Source organism: Entelurus aequoreus, linkage group LG01 (assembly GCF_033978785.1).
Source record: "Entelurus aequoreus isolate RoL-2023_Sb linkage group LG01, RoL_Eaeq_v1.1, whole genome shotgun sequence".
NCBI lineage: Eukaryota > Metazoa > Chordata > Actinopteri > Syngnathiformes > Syngnathidae > Entelurus > Entelurus aequoreus.
The window spans coordinates 73,023,376-73,045,028 of record NC_084731.1 but is presented as its reverse complement, the minus strand read 5'-3'; the positions used below and the strand labels follow the sequence as shown (position 1 = coordinate 73,045,028).

Below are 21,653 nucleotides of genomic sequence, written 5' to 3'. Positions count from 1 at the left end.
CCGGGTTTAAATTGGATGTCAAAATTGACCAATTTGTCAGATTATGTCCATCTCCGGGTTTAAATTGGATGTCAAAATTGACCAATTTGTCAGATTATGTCCATCTCCGGGTTTTAATTGGATGTCAAAATTCACCAATTTGTCAGATTATGTCCATCTCCGGGTTTTAATTGGACGCAAAATTTACCAATTTGTCAGATTATGTCCATCTCCGGGTCTAAATTGGACGCAAAATTTACCAATTTGTCAGATTATGTCCATCTCCGGGTCTAAATTGGCTGTCAAAATTTACCATTTTGTCAGATTATGTCCATCTCAAAGTCTAAATTGGATGTCAAAATTGACCAATATGTCAGATCATCTCTATCTTCGGGTCTAAATTGGAAGTCAAAATTCACCAATTTGTCAGACTATGTTCATCTCAGGGTCTAAATTTGATGTCAAAATTGACCAATTTGTCAGAATTTTTCCATCTCCGGGTCTAAATTGGATGTCAAAATTTACCAATTTGTCAGATTATGTCCATCTCCGAGTTTAAATTGGATGTCAAAATTGACCAATTTTTCAGATTATGTACATCGCCGGGTCTAAATTGGATGTCAAAATTGACTAATTTGTCAGATTATGTCCATCTCCGGGTCTAAATTGGATGTCAAAATTGACTAATTTGTCAGATAATGTCCATCTCTGGGTCTAAATTGACCAATATGTCAGATCATCTCTATCTACGGGTCTAAATTGGAAGTCAAAATTTACCAATTTGTCAGACTATGTTCATCTCAGGGTCTAAATTTGATGTCAAAATTGACCAATTTGTCAGAATTTTTCCATCTCCGGGTCTAAATTGGATGTCAAAATTTACCAATTTGTCAGATTATGTCCATCTCCGGGTCTAAATTGGATGTCAAAGTTTACCACATTGTCAGATTATGTCCATCTCCGGGTCTAAATTGGATGTCAAAATTCACCAATTTGTCAGATTATGTGCATCACCGGGTTTAAATTGGATGTCAAAATTCACCAATTTGTCAGATAATGTCCATCTCCGGGTTTAAATTGGATGTCAAAATTGACCAATTTGTCAGATTATGTCCATCTCCGGGTTTAAATTGGATGTCAAAATTGACCAATTTGTCAGATTATGTCCATCTCCGGGTTTTAATTGGATGTCAAAATTCACCAATTTGTCAGATTATGTCCATCTCCGGGTCTACATTGGACGCAAAATTTACCAATTTGTCAGATTATGTCCATCTCCGGATCTAAATTGGCTGTCAACATTTACCATTTTGTCAGATTATGTCCATCTCAAAGTCTAAATTGGATGTCAAAATTGACCAATATGTCAGATCATCTCTATCTTCGGGTCTAAATTGGAAGTCAAAATTCACCAATTTGTCAGACTATGTTCATCTCAGGGTCTAAATTTGATGTCAAAATTGACCAATTTGTCAGAATTTTTCCATCTCCGGGTCTAAATTGGATGTCAAAATTTACCAATTTGTCAGATTATGTCCATCTCCGAGTTTAAATTGGATGTCAAAATTGACCAATTTTTCAGATTATGTACATCGCCGGGTCTAAATTGGATGTCAAAATTTACCAATTTGTCAGATTATGTCCATCTCCGGGTCTAAATTGGATGTCAAAATTGACTAATTTGTCAGATAATGTCCATCTCTGGGTCTAAATTGACCAATATGTCATATCATCTCTATCTTCGGGTCTAAATTGGAAGTCAAAATTTACCAATTTGTCAGACTATGTTCATCTCAGGGTCTAAATTTGATGTCAAAATTGACCAATTTGTCAGAATGTTTCCATCTCCGGGTCTAAATTGGATGTCAAAATTTACCAATTTGTCAGATTATGTCCATCTCCGAGTTTAAATTGGATGTCAAAATTGACCAATTTTTCAGATTATGTACATCGCCTGGGCTAAATTGGATGTCAAAATTTACCAATTTGTCAGATTATGTCCATCTCCGGGTCTAAATTGGATGTCAAAATTGACTAATTTGTCAGATAATGTCCATCTCTGGGTCTAAATTGAATGTCAAAATGAACCAATTTGTCAGATTATGTCCATCTCCGGGTCTTAATTGGATGTCAAAATTGACCAATTTGTCAGATTATGTCCATCTCCGGGTCTAAATTGGATGTCAAAATTGACCAATTTGTCAGATTATGTCCATCTCCGGGTCTAAATTGGATGTCAAAATTGACCAATTTGTCAGATTATGTCCATCTCTGGGTCTAAATTGGATGTCAAAATTGACCAATTTGTCAGATTATGTCCATCTCTGGGTCTAAATTGGATGTCAAGTTGACCAATTTGTGGGTTTATGTCGATCTTCAGGTCTAAATTGGATGTCAAAATTGACCAATTTGTCAGATTATGTCCATCTCCGGGTCTAAATTGGATGTCAAAGTTGACCAATTTGTGGGTTTATGTCCACAACCTTCAACTATCCAGGTGAGAGTATAATCCAGAATTAACTTTCACCATCTCTGAGGTGATGCAGCAGCTCAATATGTAAATATAGCAATATAAAATAGCTAGCTCTCTAAAAGTAGTTCCTCTGTGTTAACAATAGTGCAGTTCCTTTGGAGGTGTCCTTGGTCTTGCTAGCGCACATACTGGAGTAGATGAAGAAGTAGTTGACAGACCTGGAAGACGGTGAGGAGAGCCTGGGGGAAGTTGTCGAAGGTGCTGCGTTTGGTGACGGTCTGGTCAAAGTTGAATTTTCCACCAAAGAGCTGCATGCCCAGCAGGGAGAAGATGATGATGAAGAGGAAGAGGAGCAGCAGCAAGGAGGCGATGGACTTCATAGAGTTGAGCAGCGAGGCCACCAGGTTGCTCAGAGACGCCCAGTGGCTGAAGACAAATAAGTCTGGAGTCAGACACAGGTCTGCCTAGCAGCAAGTCAGCACATGAGGACCACAGGAACCTGTTTACAACTTTGGATTCCAATGTCAACTTGTGCCCAGCATAACAAGTCATCTCACCGCGTGACCTTGAAGATCCTCAGGAGGCGGACGCAGCGGAAGACGGAGATGCCGAGCGGAGACATGATGGCCAGCTCCACCAGGATGGTCTCCACCAGGCCGCCGCACACCACGAAGCAGTCGAAGCGGTTGAACAGAGACACCAAGTAGGCCTGCAGCCCCAAACTGTACATCTTTACCAGCATCTCCAGCGTGAACATGGCCAGCAGGACTTTGTTGGCACTGTCTGGGCGACAACAACAAGCTTGACTTGGAGGTCAAATGAGCAGACACAAATATTCTTCTTCTTTTTTTGTTCAACCCCATTTGCAAGATTATTTATTTATTTATTTTCGATAGATAGATAGATAGATAGATAGATAGATAGATAGATAGATAGATAGATACAGTATATATATATCCATCCATCCATTTTTCTACCGCTTGTCTTTTACGGGGGGGGGGGGGGGTGTACCAGTGTATACTGTAGTGGCAGCATATATATATATATATATATATATATATATATATATATATATATATATATACAAAAGTACAAAAGCAGTAAAGTTGTCACGTTGTGTAAATGGTAAATAAAAAGAGAATACAATGATTTGCAAATCCTTTTCAATTTATATTCAATTGAATAGACTGCAAAGACAAGATATTTCATGTTCACACTGAGAAACTTTGTTATTTTTTGCAAATATTAGCTCTTTTGGAATTTTATGCCTGCAACATGTTTCAAAAAAGCTGGCACAAGTGGCAAAAAAGAGTGAGAAAGTTGAGGAATGCTCATCAAAGACTTATTTGGAACATCCCACAGGTGAACAGGCTAATTGGGAACAGGTGGGTGCCATGATTGGGTATAGAAGCAGCTTCCATGAAATGCTCAGTCATTCACAAACAAGGATGGGGCGAGGGTCACCACTTTGTCAACAAATGCCTGAGCAAATTGTTTAAGAACATTTGTCAACCATCTATTGCAAGGAATTTAGGGATTTCACCATCTACGCTCCGTAATATCATCAAAAGGTTCAGAGAATCTGGAGAAATCACTGCACGTAAACCATGAAATTACGCACCTTGGATCCCTCAGGCTGTACTGCATCAAAAAGCCACATCAGTGTGTAAAGGATATCACCACATGGGCTCATGAACACTTCAGAAAACCACTGCCAGTAATTACAGTTGGTCGCTACATCTGTAAATCCAAGATAAAACTCTACTATGCAAAGCCAAAGACATTTATCAACAACACCCAGAAACGCTTCGCTGGGCCCAAGCTCATCTAAGATGGACTGATGTAAAGTGGAAAAGTCTTCTGTGGTCTGACGAGTCCACATTTCAAAATGTTTTTGGAAACTGTGGACCAAAGAGGAAAAGAACCACCTGGACTGTTCTAGGGTCAAAGTTTAAAAGGTAGCATGTGTGATAGTATGGGGGTGTATTAGTGCCCAAGGCATGGGTAACTTACACATCTGTGAAGGCACCATTAATGCTGAAAGGTACATACAGCTTTTGTAGCAACATAAGTTTTTTATTTTTTATTTTTTTGTCCTGTCCAGCTTCTCAGACAAATCATATAGTAGATGTAGATGATCTATATCTGCTGTTCAGATTTACTTTACAAAAGAGAAGTGTAGGATACTTCTCTTGTTGCCTTATTTGTATTTGACTTTATTAAATGTATTTATATTATCATTTGGTGCAGCCGGGCCGGAGCAGGAGGGGATAGAAAGAGAAAAAAAGGAAGACAGAGGGGGAAATTGTGGGGACAAGAGGGGGATAAGACAGAGAGACAAAAACAACAACAGCAAACACAACAATAACAACAACAATAGAACAACATCAGCAAATAGTATATGTACAAATATGATAGTAAAATTAATAGCAAAGAAGCAGTTAGCTAAATAAATAATAATACAGAAATGACAATGAGCATTATTACACAACAAATGGATCAATACAAATACCAATAGAAATATCACTATTGATAATGAAAAATACCAATAATTTACCTCTTTTAACAACAATACAGTTGTTCAAATGCAACAATACATATACGTAATGATAACTAGAGATACAAAAGAATGCAGAAAAATGGAGGGGAAGAAAGAGAAACAACCTATATTAACCTTGTAGATTGTTATAGTAACAATTGGTTAAGCTTTGTCAGTGTGCCATATGTTACCCAGTTTACCCTAGGGCAACAAAGTTAATATATGTTTGATGAAACGTGATTATGTGCATGAGTGTATGTATGTATATCTACTTGTATATGTACAGTATGTGTATATGTATGTTTGTACAGTGAATGTATATGTACAGCAGGGGTCACCAACGCGGTGCCCGCGGGCACAAGGTCGCCCGTAAGGACCAGATGAGTCGCCCGCTGGCCTGTTCTTAAAAAATTAAAAAAAAAAAAAAAAAATAATAATAATTATTATTATTATTTTTTTAAATCAACATAGAAAAAACACAAGATACACTTTCAATCAGTGCATCAACCCAAAAAACTTCCCCCCCATGCACACTCATCCACACCCACTCACACAAAAGGGGTTATTTCTTTCTGCTACCAATATTCTGGTTCCCACAACATAGACAACACATCTGCAAGGGACACAGTCCCTGAAGCACACATGATTGTGTGTGCTGCTGGTCCACTAACATTTTCATTAATTACTATTTTTTTATGTAATTATTTTTGTATTGTTTTACTTTCTTTTTTATCCAAGAAAATGTTTTTTATTTATTTATCTTATTTTATTTTTTTTTTTTAAAAGGACCTTATCTTCACCAGACCAGGTTGTCAATGAAATTAGATTTGTTTAAAGGGTTTTTAAAACCAGGTCCAGTCCAGATAATGTCCAAGTCGGACTCAGCAACACACACCTTCATTCATGTACACAGAAAAAAATTAGGGAACACAACAGATTGCATATAATTTATAAACAAAATCACATTTTCAAAATAAGCATTTATGTACAGTCCAGGTTATGTCCAGGTCACTCAATTTAGGGAACACAACAACAGATAACATATAATCTATAAACATAATTATACTTTCAAAATAAGCCTTTGAGGACCTCCCATCTTTTTTTATGTTTTTTGGCATCATTATCGTTTTCAACCATGTAACTTTCTAAAGTTAAAAAATACTGAATAAATGTTTTAAAGAAAGTAATACTAAGTGAGTATCTGTTTTTGGCCTTAAAAATAAACCTTTACCGAGTACTATAATTAAATTGACTAAATCATGATTGTCAATGAACTCTCCTAAAATAACAGAAACCACATCAAGCTTCAAAAACAAACCAATCCTTAAACACATTTTTTCAACTTCCACCCAAAACGAAGACACAATATGACAATACCAAAACAAATGCAGGGTGGATTCAGACTCCTGACAACAAAATCGGCAATCATCTGACTCTGTCATATTCCATAATTTTAACATTTTCCCCGTGGGTAAGAAGTTATGAATAATTTTAATTTGAAAATAACAATTTTGCACATCGATAGTAGTTTTATAGATTAGTTTGAATATGGCATCCCACGGCAACGGGCAGTCAAAAAAGTCCTCCCATTTTCCATATGTGTTGTATGGGGCAGCCTTCAAAGATTTCTTTATTAAATAAAAATTATATATTTTTCTATTTATTTTAGTTCCTTTTTGCCAACTAGAATTTCTTATTAGAGGTTCACAAACTAATAATTTAGTAGTTCCATAATTAATTATTTGTTTCCATCTTTTCCCAATGACTCCAGTAGTTGATTAAATGAAAAGCTTGAGCAAGCATCACCATACATAGTTCTAAATTCATCATATTTCATAATTTTACCCTTCTCATTGATAATATCATTGACAAAAATGATTCCTCTTTCAAACATATTTTTCCAAAAGAAAGGCTTTCCATCTATTACAATATTAGAGTTCATCCATATTATCTGCTGCAAAATATTGTCCCTTTTTTCTGGCACATAAAATTGAAAACACCACCATGAGTGGATTGTTTCCTTTATGAACCCCGCCATGTTTCCCAGCAGACTCTCTACATAAGAAAAATGGAAGGGGATCACTTGTAAAAAAGGATACAATTTATTTTGATACAGTACATTTTTTTTGTCCAACAGGACATTTGTGTACCACTCAGTGTTTAAATACATCTTTGGAACAATTGATGCTTTTAAAGACAGACACATAGCTTCAAGGTTGAGAAGTTTCAGGCCCTCATATTCATACTCATTGTACAAAACCTTTCATTTAATCTTTTCTGGTGTCCCGTCCCAGACAAAATCGAAGACCCTCCGCTCATAAATCTTAAAAAAGTTTTGTGATGGAGCTGGTAATGACAAAAACAAATAAATAAATTGAGGAATAATTAACGAGTTGACAATAGATATTTTACCATACAAGGTTAAGGATTTCCCTTTCCATAATTGCATAATTTTGTCCAGCTTTCTTAGTCGATTATCATAATTTACTGAGCCTAGATCTTCCAGATTCTCTGGGACAACAACACCAAGTATGTTAACTGGTCCATCTGTCCACAAAACAGGCACTTTGCATTCCATTCGAAAGGACGTCCCCTTTAGATTTCCGATCCTTAACATTTTACATTTATCATAATTAAGCTTAAGGCCAGATTGCTGTGAAAATATGTCCAAAATATTAAGAAGGTTCCGCAAACAATGAGGAAAAATCTTATCTTTGTGAATCAGCCTTTTCTGACATGAACTTCATCAAGAACAAACACAGAACACGCCTCACTGACGCACATCTGCAAGACTCACTCAGAGTTGCAGTGTCAAGTTACACACCAGAGTACAACACACTAGTTAACAGCATGCAATGCCAGGCTTCCCACTAACTGAAAAAGAAACAGATAACAGATTTGGTGTCCAGTTCAAAGTAGTGACATGATTTAAAAAATTGAGAGTTGACTTTTGTATTTTACATGAGTTATTATTTGTACAAACATGGTGCAAAGTAATTCATGATTTGTTAAAAAATGTTAGTGGCTAGCTAGTTAAAATGGGATATTGTGATTTCACAAGACTGTCTTAGAAGTCATCATTTGAAAATGTTCAATTTGAAAAATGTGCACTTAGAGAAAATATAAAAATAAAGTGTTGCATATTGATATTTATCTGTTTCTATATATATTTATTGTGAGAAATCATTAAGATGATCAGTGTTTCCACAAAGATAAATATCATTAATTATTAATAATAACAGAGTTAAAGGTAAATTGAGCAAATTGGCTATTTCTGGCAATTTATTTAAGTGTGTATCAAACTGGTGGCCCTTCACATTAATCAGTACCCAAGAAGTAGCTCTCGGTTTCAAAAAGGTTGGTGACCCCTGATGTACAGTATGTGTATATGTACATTTGTACAGTGAATGTGCGTGTGGATGTACGAACTTTGAGTGTGTAGGTATGTACTGTATTTGTGTATGTATGTGGGAGCCTAGGTATCTACAGTATGTCAGCCCGTATGTATGTATATACAGTATGTATGAATAACTGTGTGTATGTGAGTATATATATGTCTATTTGTATGTACAATATATTTTACTCCCAGTGTGTGTGGGAGCCAGAGTACGGCCCTATCCACCCAGAAAGCCCAACCCAAAACAGCAGGTGTGGCGCCCAGAGAACCAGGGACCACCGGCCCCACGCAGCCAGGCCGGCCAGCGAAAGGAACACCAGAGCCCGGCCCACCATGCCGCCCGTAAGAGCCAGCAGCAGGCCATAGACAGACGCGCAGAGGACAAGGCACGGGAGAAGCGGGGGACAGCCCCCCCACGGGCAGAAAGGCTGGACGCCCCGCCCGAGGGGCCCAGAGACTCCCCCAAACCGGACGGGGAGACCGCCCCCACCTCACCAGCAACCGGGCCCCCAAGAGCCCAACCCCCACCTCCGGAGAGCACGGCGCGGCCCGCCTCAGGCCACCCCACTAAAGTCGGCTGCCGCAGGACCGCCCAGCACGGGGCCACGGGAACCACCCACCTGACCCGCAGGGACCCCAACGATGAAGATGGAACAACCAGCAACCGCCCTGTCGAATCCTCCCCCTGAGGGAGGGGAGCATTTAAAAAATAAAAAATAAATAATAAAATATTTAAAAAATATAAAAAATAAATAACAATAATAATATTAATAATAATAGTGAGTAAAAAAATTAAATACAAATAATAATAATAATTATTATTAGTTAAAAAAATTATATATATATATATATACTGTATATATACGTATATATATATACATATGTATATATATATATATATATATATATATATATATATATATATATATATATATATATATATATATATATATATATATATATATATATATATATATATACGCACACATATAGTAAATATATACAAACCCCGTTTCCATATGAGTTGGGAAATTGTGTTAGATGTAAATATAAACGGAATACAATGATTTGCAAATCCTTTTCAACCCATATTCAGTTGAATATGCTACAAAGACAACATATTTGATGTTCAAACTGATAAACTTTTTTTTTTTTTGCAAATAATCATTAACTTTAGAATTTGATGCCAGCAACACGTGACAAAGAAGTTGGGAAATGTGGCAATAAATACTGATAAAGTTGAGGAATGCTCATCAAACACTTATTTGGAACATCCCACAGGTGTGCAGGCTAATTGGGAACAGGTGGGTGCCATGATTGGGTATAAAAACAACTTCCCAAAAAATGCTCAGTCTTTCACAAGAAAGAATGGGGCGAGGTATATCCCTTTGTCCACAACTGTGTGAGCAAATAGTCAAACAGTTTAAGAACAACGTTTCTCAAAGTGCAATTGCAAGATATTTAGGGATTTCAACATCTACGGTCCATAATATCATCAAAAGGTTCAGAGAATCTGGAGAAATCACTCCACGTAAGCGGCATGGCCGGAAACCAACATTGAATGACCGTGACCTTCCCTCAGACGGCACTGTATCAAAAACCGACATCAATCTCTAAAGGATATCACCACATGGGCTCAGGAACACTTCAGAAAACCACTGTCACTAAATACAGTTTGTCGCTACATCTGTAAGTGCAAGTTAAAGCTCTACTATGCAAAGTGATAGCCATTTATCAACAACATCCAGAAACGCAGCCGGCTTCTCTCGGCCCGAGATCATCTAAGATGGACTGCTGCAAAGTCGAAAAGTGTTCTGTGGTCTGACGAGTCCACATTTCAGATTGTTTTTGGAAATATTCGACATTGTGTCATCCGGACCAAAGGGGAAGCGAACCATCCAGACTGTTATCGACGCAAAGTTCAAAAGCCAGCATCTGTGATGGTATGGGGGTGCATTAGTGCCCAAGGCATGGGTAACTTACACATCTGTGAAGGCACCATTAATGCTGAAAGGTACATACAGGTTTTGGAGCAACATATGCTGCCATCTAGCGCCGTATTTTTCATGGACACCCCTGCTTATTTCAGCAAGACAATGCCAAGCCACATTCAGCACGTGTTACAACAGCGTGGCTTCGTAAAAAAAGAGTGCGGGTACTTTCCTGGCCCGCCTGCAGTCCAGACCTGTCTCCCATCAAAAATGTGTGGTGCATTATGAAGCGTAAAATACGACAGCGGAGACCCCGGACTGTTGAACGACTGAAGCTCTACATAAAACAAGAATGGGAAAGAATTCCACTTTCAAAGCTTCAACAATTAGTTTCCTCAGTTCCCAATCGTTTATTGATTATTGTTAAAAGAAAAGGTGATGTAACACAGTGGTGAACATGCCCTTTCCCAACTACTTTGGCACGTGTTGCAGCCATGAAATTGTAAGTTAATTATTATTTGCAAAAAAAAAAAAAAGTTTATGAGTTTGAACATCAAATACATTGTCTTTGTAGTGCATTCAATTGAATATGGGTTGAAAATGATTTGCAAATCACTGTATTCCGTTTATATTTACATCTAACACAATTTCCCAACTCATATGGAAACGGGGTTTGTATATATATATATATATATATATATATATATATATATATATATATATATATATATATATATATATATATATATATATATATATATATATATATATATATATAAATTAAAAGAAGATCACAGACACGCTGACACACAGGGTCACTACCCCAGCAGCTGGCTGACTTGCAGCACCTCGGAATACCTTGCAGCACCAAGCTACCACAATAGATGCGGGGACTAGACCCAGCAGGCCCCAACCAAGACGGGCACCCGGAAGGGATGGACGGTGGGACCCAGGAGCTCCAGACACGCAGCCCGGATGCAGTAGCCTGAGGTGCCGACCCCCGCCTGACAAGCAGGCCCAGAGCGTACCCCCAGAAAGAAATTCATACATACATACATACATACATACATACATACATACACACACACACAAATATACTGTATATACATACATACATATATATACATACCTATATGTACTGTACATACATACACATATATTGTACATCCATCCATCTTCTTCTGCTTATCAGAGGTCGGGTCGCGGGGGAAGCAGCCTAAGCAGGGAAGCCCACATTTTCCCTTTCCCCAGCCACTTCGTCCAGGTCTTCCCGGGGGATCCCGAGTCGTTCCCGGGCTAGCCGGGAGACATAGTCTACCTAACCTGTCCTCGGTCTTCCCCGTGGCCTCCTACCGGTCGGACGTGCCCGAAACACCTCCCTAGGGAGACGTTCGGGCGGCATCCTGACCAGATGCCCGAACCACCTCATCTGGCTCCTCTCGATGTGGAGGAGCAGCGGCTTTACTTTGAGCTCCTTCCGGATGACAGAGCTTCTCACCCTATCTCTAAGGGAGAGCCCCGCCACCCGGCGGAGGAAGCTCATTTCGGCGGCTTGTACCCCTGATCTTGTCCTTTCGGTCAAAACCCAAAGCTCATGACCATAGGTGAGGATGGGAACGTAGATCGACCGGTAAATTGAGAGCTTTGCCTTCCGGTTCAGCTCCTTCTTCACCACAACGGATCGATACAGCGTCCGCATTACTGAAGACGCCACACCGCACCGCCTGTCGATCTCACGATCCACCCTTCCCTCACTCGTGAACAAGACTCCGATGTACTTGAACTCCTCCACTTGGGGCAAGATCTCCTCCCCAACCCGGAGATGGCACTCCACCCTTTTCCGGGCGAGAACCATGGACTCGGACTTGGAGGTGCTGATTCCCATCCCAGTCGCTTCACACTCGGCTGCGAACCGATCCAGTGAGAGCTGAAGATCTTGGCCTGATGAAGCCATCAGGACCACATCATCTGCAAAAAGCAGAGACCTAATCCTGCAGCCACCAAACCAGATCCCCTCAACGCCCTGACTGCGCCTAGAAATTCTGTCTGAAACCCCATACTCTCTGAGCACTCCCGACAGGACTTCCCAAAGTACACGGTCGAATGCCTTCTCCAAGTCTGCCAATCCAGAGGTACCGCCCCCTATGTCCACGCGATGTTGCAGTCTTGTCAACCAAGACAGCCCCACATCATCCAGAGCCTTAAGGAACTCCGGGCGGATCTCATCCACCCCCGGGGTCTTGCCACAGAGGAGCAACTACCTCGGCAACCTCAGCCCCAGAAATAGGAGAGCCCACCACAGATTCCCCAGGCACTGTTTCCTCATAGGAAGACATGTTGGTAGGATTGAGGAGGTCTTCGAAGTATTCCCTCCACCGATCCATAACATCCGCAGTCGAGGTCAGCAGAACACCATCCCCACCATACACGGTGTTGACATTGCACTGCTTCCCTTTCCTGAGGCGGCGGATGGTGGTCCAGAATCGCTTCAAAGCCTTCTGGAAGTCGTTTTCCATGGCTTCCCCGAACTCCTCCCATGTCCGAGTTTTTGCCTCCGCGACTGCTGAAGCCGCACACCACTTGTCCTGTCGGTACCTGTCTGCTGTCTCCGGAGTCCTATGAGCCAAAAGAGCCCGATAGGACTCTTTCTTCAGCTTGACGGCATCCCTCACCGCTGGTGGACACCAGTGGGTTCTAGGGGTATCGCCACGACAGGCACCAACCACCTTGCGGCCACAGCTCCAATCGGCCGCCTCGACAATAGAGGTACGGAACATCGTCCACTCGGACTCAATGTCACCTCCCTCGTGACATGTTCAAAGTGCTTCCGGAGGAAGGAATTGGAACTCTCTCTGACAGGAGACTCTGCTAGGCGTTCCCAGCAGACCCTCACAATGCGTTTGGGCCTGCCAGGTCTGTCCGGCATCCCCCCCCCCCATCGCAGCCAACTCACCACCAGGTGGTGATTGGTAGAAAGCTCCGCTCCTCTCTTCACCCGAGTGTACAAAACATGAGACCGCAAATCCGATCATGGAACTGCGGCCTAGGGTGTCCTGGTGCCAAGTGCACATATGGACACCCTTATGTTTGTTATGGACAATCTGTGACAAGCACAAAAGTCCAATAAAAAAACACCACTCGGGTTCAGATCCGGGTGGCCATTCTTCCCAATCACGCCTCTCCAGGTTTCACTGTCGTTGCCAATATGAGCGTTGAAGTCCCCCAGTAGAACGAGGATCGGACCGCCAAGTGCCCTGCCTTCGGCTGCCGCCTAGCTCACATTGCACCCGACCTCTATGGCCCCTGCTATGGGTGGTGAGCCCATTGGAGGGGGGACCACTAGGCCACCAGGCGCTCGCCATTCTTCCCCACCTCCGGGCCTGGCTCCAGAGGGGGGCCCCGGTGACCCACGTCCGGGCGAGGGAAATCTGGGTCCTTCGTGTTTATTTTTCATGGAGGTCTTCGGTCTATACATAAACACATTAATATGCATACATACACATACATACGTACACATATAAACACATATACATACATACACACATATATACATATACATACAAATACACATGTATATATCTATATATACATACACATATACACATATATAACATACATATAGCATACATATACACACACACACACACATATATATATATATATATATATATATATATATATATATATATATATATATATATATATATATATATATATATATATATATATATATATATACACAAACCCCGTTTCCATATGAGTTGGGAAATTGTGTTATAATGTAAATATAAACGGAATACAATGGTTTGCAAATCATTTTCAACCCATATTCAGTTGAATATGCTACAAAGACAACATATTTGATGTTCAAACTGATAAACTTTTTTTTTTTTGCAAATAATCATTAACTTTAGAATTTGATGCCAGCAACACGTGACAAAGAAGTTGGGAAAGGTGGCAATAAATACTGATAAAGTTGAGGAATGCTCATCAACACTTATTTGGAACATCCCACAGGTGAACAGGCAAATTGGGAACAGGTGGGTGCCATGATTGGGTATAAAAGTAGATTTCATGAAATGCTCAGTCATTCACAAACAAGGATGGGACGAGGGTCACCACTTTGTCAACAAATGCGTGAGCAAATTGTTGAACAGTTTAAGAAAAACTTTTCTCAACCAGCTATTGCAAGGAATTTAGGGATTTCACCATCTACGGTCCGTAATATCATCAAAGGCTTCAGAGAATCTGCAGAAATCACTGCACGTAAGCAGCTAAGCCCGTGACCTTCGATCCCTCAGGCTGTACTGCATCAACAAGCGACATCAATGTGTAAAGGATATCACCACATGGGCTCAGGAACACTTCAGAAACCCACTGTCAGTAACTACAGTTGGTCGCTACATCTGTAAGTGCAAGTTAAAACTCACAAGGCGAAAACCGTTTATCAACAACACCCAGAAACGCCGTCGGCTTCGCTGGGCCTGAGCTCATCTAAGATGGACTGATACAAAGTGGAAAAGTGTTCTGTGGTCTGACGAGTCCACATTTCAAATTGTTTTTGGAAACTGTGGACGTCGTGTCCTCCGGACCAAAGAGGAAAAGAACCATCCGGATTGTTATAGGCGCAAAGTTGAAAAGCCAGCATCTGTGATTGTATGGGGGCGTATTAGTGCCCAAGACATGGGTAACTTACACATCTGTGAAGGCGCCATTAATGCTGAAAGGTACATACAGGTTTTGGAGCAACATATGTTGCCATCCAAGCAACGTTACCATGGACGCCCCTGCTTATTTCAGCAAGACAATACCAAGCCACGTGTTACATCAACGTGGCTTCATAGTAAAAGAGTGCGGGTACTAGACTGGCCTGCCTGTAGTCCAGACCTGTCTCCCATTGAAAATGTGTGGCGCATTATGAAGCCTAAAATACCACAATGGAGACCCCCGGACTGTTGAACAACTTAAGCTGTACATCAAGCAAGAATGGGAAAGAATTCCACCTGAGAAGCTTAAAAAATGTGTCTCCTCAGTTCCCAAACGTTTACTGAGTGTTGTTAAAAGGAAAGGCCATGTAACACAGTGGTGAACATGCCCTTTCCCAACTACTTTGGCACGTGTTGCAGCCATGAAATTCTAAGTTAATAAATATTTGCAAAAAAAAATAAAGTTTATGAGTTTGAACATCAAATATGTTGTCTTTGTAGTGCATTCAATTGAATATGGGTTGAAAAGGATTTGCAAATCATTGTATTCCGTTTATATTTACATCCAACACAATTTCCAAACTCATATGGAAATGGGGTTTGTATATATATATATATATATATATATATATATATATATATATATATATATATATATATATATATATATATATATATATGCAGCACGGTGGCAGAGGGGTTAGTGCGTCTGCCTCACAATACGAAGGTCCTGAGTAGGGATGATGCTCGAAACTGGTTTTCCCGGTTGTTCGATAAGAAAAGAACCGAGTCTTCGGACTCGAATCCCTTTTTGAGAACCGGTATCCGTTATCGAGACCACTATATTAAAGAAAAAGAGTTGGTTCTTTATTCGAATCACTTGGAACGAATCCCGTACCGACAAGAAATGCCCCGTGAGACATCAGATTTAGATGAAAGATTAAAGTACCAATGATTGTCACACACACACTAGATGTGGTGAAATTTGTCCTCTGCATTTGACCCATCCCCTTGGGGAGCAGTGGGCAGCAGCGGCGCCGCGCCCAGGAATCATTTTGGTGATTTAACCCCCAACTCCAACCCTTGATTCTGAGTGCCAAGCAGGGAGGGAAACGGGTCCCATTTTTATAGTCTTTGGTATGACTCGGCTGGGATTTGAACTCCAACCTACCGATCTCACAAGAAATGACGTCACGTAGCTCAGTCATTTGTCACGGTGGGGTGCTGCGGTTCGCTCCCAGGACGCAAAACTGACGGCTCCGGACGAAAGCGTGCAGGTAGGAGATGATTTATTTCTCATAAATCATACAAATTACAACAGACAGGAACGAAACAAAAGGAAAGCGTGCCGTTCGCACGAGAAGCTAAAGCAAAAACGTACTTAGCACAGGAATACTAAAAGCTAAGGTAACTTAGCACAGGAATCATGCGCTCGAAAACCAGAATGCCAACGTAACTGTTGCAAATGCAAACAATGAAGCCACGACGAGTGACCGGAAAAGGCAGGCTTAAATAGAGTCTCTGATGAGCAACAGGTGCGCGTACAAGGCAGGTGAAAATCATAAGTAACCATGGTGACTAAAACAAACCCCTGAAGTGCACAAAACAACTAAAGAAGTCCAAAACTAACAGAACATAACTAAACAAAACATGAACCGACCACATCATAAGACATCACGGTTTCATATCATTTCACTTTACAGGAGTAGGAAGAAGTAAAGCTTATTTAATCCTACCCCTTTCCCACTACATACCAATATAGACATCCTTTACTGACCTTTTTATAATAAAATATCTGTGAATTAGTATATACAACAGTTTTGTAATATGTAATTAATTAATTCAGTCATTATTAATATACTGAGATGAAGAATATCTTATTTTCAATAAGGTTGGAAGTATTTCTCATAATTATTCTTCTTTGTACTTTGTAAGCACTATTCATTTGAACAACCTCTTAAACTGGATCATATCATTTAATTCCACATCATTTTAGCTGTTTGCAATTTTACCAAATCATCGAACTTTAATATTTTTGACTCAATAAATAAAGTGTTTGTATGTTCTCTATATCCAACATTATGTATCAGTCTAATTAATTTTTTTTGTAACACGGTTAACGAATGTAGCGCACATTTGTAGTTATTTCCCCACAATTCTGCACAATAACTCCGATATGGTAATACTATAGTAGCGAGCAGTAGAGAATGTGAAGTGATTTGTTAAACCAAATATTGTGTGTTTTTCCATAAAAAACAACCTATCTGGACTCGATAAGAGAATCGATAAGGAATCGGTTCGATAAGAGGATTCGATAAAAAGCTCGAACTTGATAATTTCTTATCAAACATCATCCCTAGTCCTGAGTAGTCGTGAGTTCAATCCCGGCCTCTGGATCTTTCTGTGTGGAGTTTGCATGTCCTCCCCGTGACTGCGTGGGTTCCCTCCGGGTACTCCGGCTTCCTCCCACTTCCAAAGACATGCACCTGGGGATAGGTTGATTGGCAACACTAAATTGGCCCTAGTGTGTGAATGTGAGTGTGAATGTTGTCTGTCTATCTGTGTTGGCCCTGCAATGAGGTGGCGACTTGTCCAGGCTGTACCCCGCCTTCCGCCCGATTGTAGCTGAGATAGGCTCCAGCGCCCCCCGCGACCCCGAAGGGAATAAACGGTAGAAAATGTATATATATATATATATACACACATACATACACACATACATACACACATACATATATATACACACATACGGTTGTACATACATACATACACTCATACATGCACACACATATACATACATACACACATTTACACACACGCACACACATTCAAAAATAAGCACACGCACACACACACACACACACACACACACACACACACACACACACACATATATATACACTAACAAATCCATACACAGGCCGGCGGGACAGCGATCAAGTCCCGGCACCCACTGCCCACTGAGAACCAGCCGATCTCCTCCCCCAAGCCCAACAGGTCTGGCCGCGCACCCTTGCCACCCAGGGACAACCCTCGACAAGCCCGCCCCAGACGACGGCATGACACCGGGCGTAAAGGGCAGCGCGGCAGGGCGCAAGGGCATCCCAGGCCTACACCCGACAAGCCAACCAACACGTCAATAAACGAATATGAAGCCGGCAAGTCCGCCAGCCCCGACAACCACCACGTACACGCGCTGCCACAGGTCACAACATCAGCCACCCCCCCACATTGGACCCAGCAGCCACCGGCGCCCACACCACAAACAAACGGCAGCAGAGGCAGCAGCTGCAATACCCCCAGACAGCCAGCACCACTCCATCAAATCAAAGCGATCGAAAAAAAAACGCGACCGGCAACCACACGCCAACAGGATCACAGAGACCAGCCAGCGCCAGCTCGCCAGTCAGCCCAAACGCCAACATGCAAACAAGAGACATTAACACCTCCCCCTTCAAAAGAGTCCACCCCCTCAATCCAAACCCGTACAAACACACCACTGCCCAAACAACCGAGACAGGAGCACCTAGACCAGACAAGGGGGCCGTGCCACCACCGCATCAAGTCACCAACACAGACCTTACAGTGCAAGGCCACACAAAAATAAATAAATACATTTAAAAAATAATAATACAAAACAATAATAATAATAAATGAATAAACAGATGAAAATACAAATTAAAAATAATAAATGCATAAAAGCCTACACCCTCAACGAGGTCTCTGCCCGGGAATGACAGGCCACCAGACCGCAGTCCCCCCAACCCGCGCCGGCCGAGGAGGCAATGAGGGGTGCGCCGTACTCCCGAACACCAATCCACCCCTGCATGTGTACAAGGCCCCCACAGTGTCTACTGTGTATTTGAAATCAGGAAGTCAGCCGTTACAGCCCACCTGCAGTCCCTAGTGAGGTGTGTACTGTAGCGTGAGTGAGATAGGTATGCTTGTGGGAACTAATAATGCCATCAAGATCATGGTGGGTCCCAACCAAGCCGAGCCCCCCAAACGCAAACCCAATACCCTAAGTGTCTAATATGCAGCTAAGATTGAGGGATGGACGAGCAGGGGACAAAACAGGAGGACTGGAGCACCATCCTCATCCCCCTGCCGTGCCTCCCCGCAGGACAATCCCTCAAAGTTGTATAGGTGTGTGTGTTTGTGTGTGTGAGTGTGTGCTATAAGTAGGAGGAGCAGAGGATCAATAAAAAGGTCAATTTGGTCTGGTTTCAAACAATTGGTGTGTAAAAAAAAGTGTATTAAAATGTGTAGGGAAGCCTATTTTGGAAGGATCTAAAGAGGTGGGGCACCTTGAAGGCGAGTGAGCCATTGGGCTTGCTGGTGGTGCTCGGAGGCGATGGTGAGCGTGTTGAGGAAGACCAAGACGATGACCATCCAGTAGAAGATCACAGACTTCACAGCCACTCGACACTTTCTGCGCCACAGGCGGTTCCAGCGGCGCCCCTGGCGACTGGAGCGTTAGCACGTTAGCATCCCAAACACACAGACGGCCAGGAGTGGAAGACCATGTGGTGATATCACAAGACGATACAGGAAGACCACACTAACCTGCATTCTGACTTAGTGATTTTTGGACTGAGTAGGATAAAAAAATACATTGTATTCCTCCTTTCCAGCAAGGACACTTTAGAGTAGTCAATGTGCAGCCCCGTACTACCACTGATAGCAAACATGTGGCAACACGAGTGCTGCTGACGCTGGAAAGTTTACTTGAGTGTGATATAATGTGCGATACAAGCAGTCCTGCAGCATGTTTACTTGTGTGTGATATCATGTGCGATACAAACAGTCCTGCAGAGTGTTTACTTGTGTGTGATATCATGTGCGATACTAGCAGTCCTGTAGAGTGTGTGTTTACTTGTATGTGATATCATGTGCGATACAAACAGTCCTACAGAGTGTTTACTTGTGTGTGATATCATGTGCGATACAAGAAGTACTGCAGAGTGTGTACTTGTTTGTGATATCATTTGCGATACAAGGCGTCCCACAGAGTGTTTGATTGTGTGTGTGATATCTTGTGCACTACAAGCGGTCCTGCAGTGCGTTTACTTGTGTGTGATATCATGTGCGATACAAACAGTCCTGCAGTGTGTTTAGTTGTGTGTGATGTAATGTGCGATACAAGCAGTCCTGCAAAGTGTATACTGGTTTGTGATATCATGTGCGATACAAGCAGTCCTACAGAGTGTTTGATTGTGTGTGTGATATCATGTGCGATACAAGCAGTCCTACAGTGCATTTACTTGTGTGATATTAAGTGCGATACAAGCAGAGTGTTTACTTGTGTGTGTTATCATGTTTGATACAAGCAGTCCTAGAGAGTGTTTACTTGTGTGTGATATCATATGCGATACAAGCAGTCCTACAGAGTGTTTGATAGTGTGTGTTATATCATGTGCGATACAAGCAGCCCTGCACAATTTTTACTTATGTGTGATATCATGTGGGATAAAAGCAGTCCTGCAGTGTGTTTACTTGTGTGTGATATCATGTGCGATACAAGCAGAGTGTTTACTTGTGTGTGATGTCATTTGCGATACAAGCAGAGTGTTTACTTGTAAGTGATATCATGTGTGATACTAGCAGAGTGTTTACTTGTAAGTGATATCATGTGTGATACTAGCACTCCTGGAGAGTGTTTACTTGTGTGTGATATCATGTGCGATACAAGCAGTCCTACAGAGTGTTTGATAGTGTGTGTTATATCATGTGCGATAGAAGCAGTCCTGCACAATGTTTACTTGTGTGTGATATCATGTGCGATACAAGCAGTCCTGCAGAGTGCTTACTTGTGTCTGATATCATGTGCGATACAAGCAGTCCTGTAGTGTGTTTACGTGTGTGACATCATGTGCGATACAAGCAGTCCTGCAGTGTGTTTACATGTGTGTGATATCATGTGCGATACAAGCAGAGTGTCTACTTGTGTGTGATATTATGTGCAATACAAACAGAGTTTTTACTTGTGTGTGATATCATGTGCAATACAGGCAGAGTGTTTACTTGTGTGTGATATCATGTGCGATACAAGCAGAGTGTTGACACAAAGATGACATCTTAATGTCCTCCAATAAAGACACATTTTCTTCTATTTTACTAAAGTCATTAACAAAAGGTAAACATGCTAGGCTATAGTCTACTAGGAGCTAGCAGCTACACAACAGCTGAGCACACAATAGCACACAAGCTAGACATACATTGGTAATTGAACACTGTAAAGGTGACATTTGTCAATATAAGCAAGTATCAAATAATTATAGTTGTATATTACTTACACATACAGAGGCAGTGTTAGAAAATATCCAGTACCAAACGTGTCCGCATTGTTCAACCATTCCACTTCAACTAAAAAAAGACGGCATAAGTCCGTACCAGACGTTAATACTAAATAGTTATTTATAACTACCATTGTTGTCTGTGATACTCATTTCATCATGATACTAAATACTACAAGTATTCCTGCTGATATCATCAATAATCTACTAAATACTACAAGTATTTCTGATGATATCATCAATAATCTACTAAATACTACAAGTATTCCTGCTGATATCATCAATAATCTACTAAATACTACAAGTATTTCTGATGATATCATCAATAATCT

General features: G+C 41.2%; 1 protein-coding gene across 2 annotated transcripts in view; it reads right to left on the bottom strand.

Annotated features, from left to right (window-relative positions):
- The window catches only part of LOC133656886 (voltage-dependent L-type calcium channel subunit alpha-1D-like), a 205,076-nt gene that overhangs the window by 126,098 nt on the left and 57,325 nt on the right, over positions 1-21,653 (bottom strand). For both annotated transcript variants that reach the window (XM_062057746.1, XM_062057752.1), the window contains exons 11-13: positions 19,333-19,493; positions 3,010-3,235; positions 2,671-2,878 (exon numbers count right to left, since the gene is read on the bottom strand). In XM_062057746.1, the coding sequence (XP_061913730.1) occupies positions 2,671-2,878; positions 3,010-3,235; positions 19,333-19,493 (595 nt within the window). The remainder of the gene's footprint in view (positions 1-2,670; positions 2,879-3,009; positions 3,236-19,332; positions 19,494-21,653) is intronic.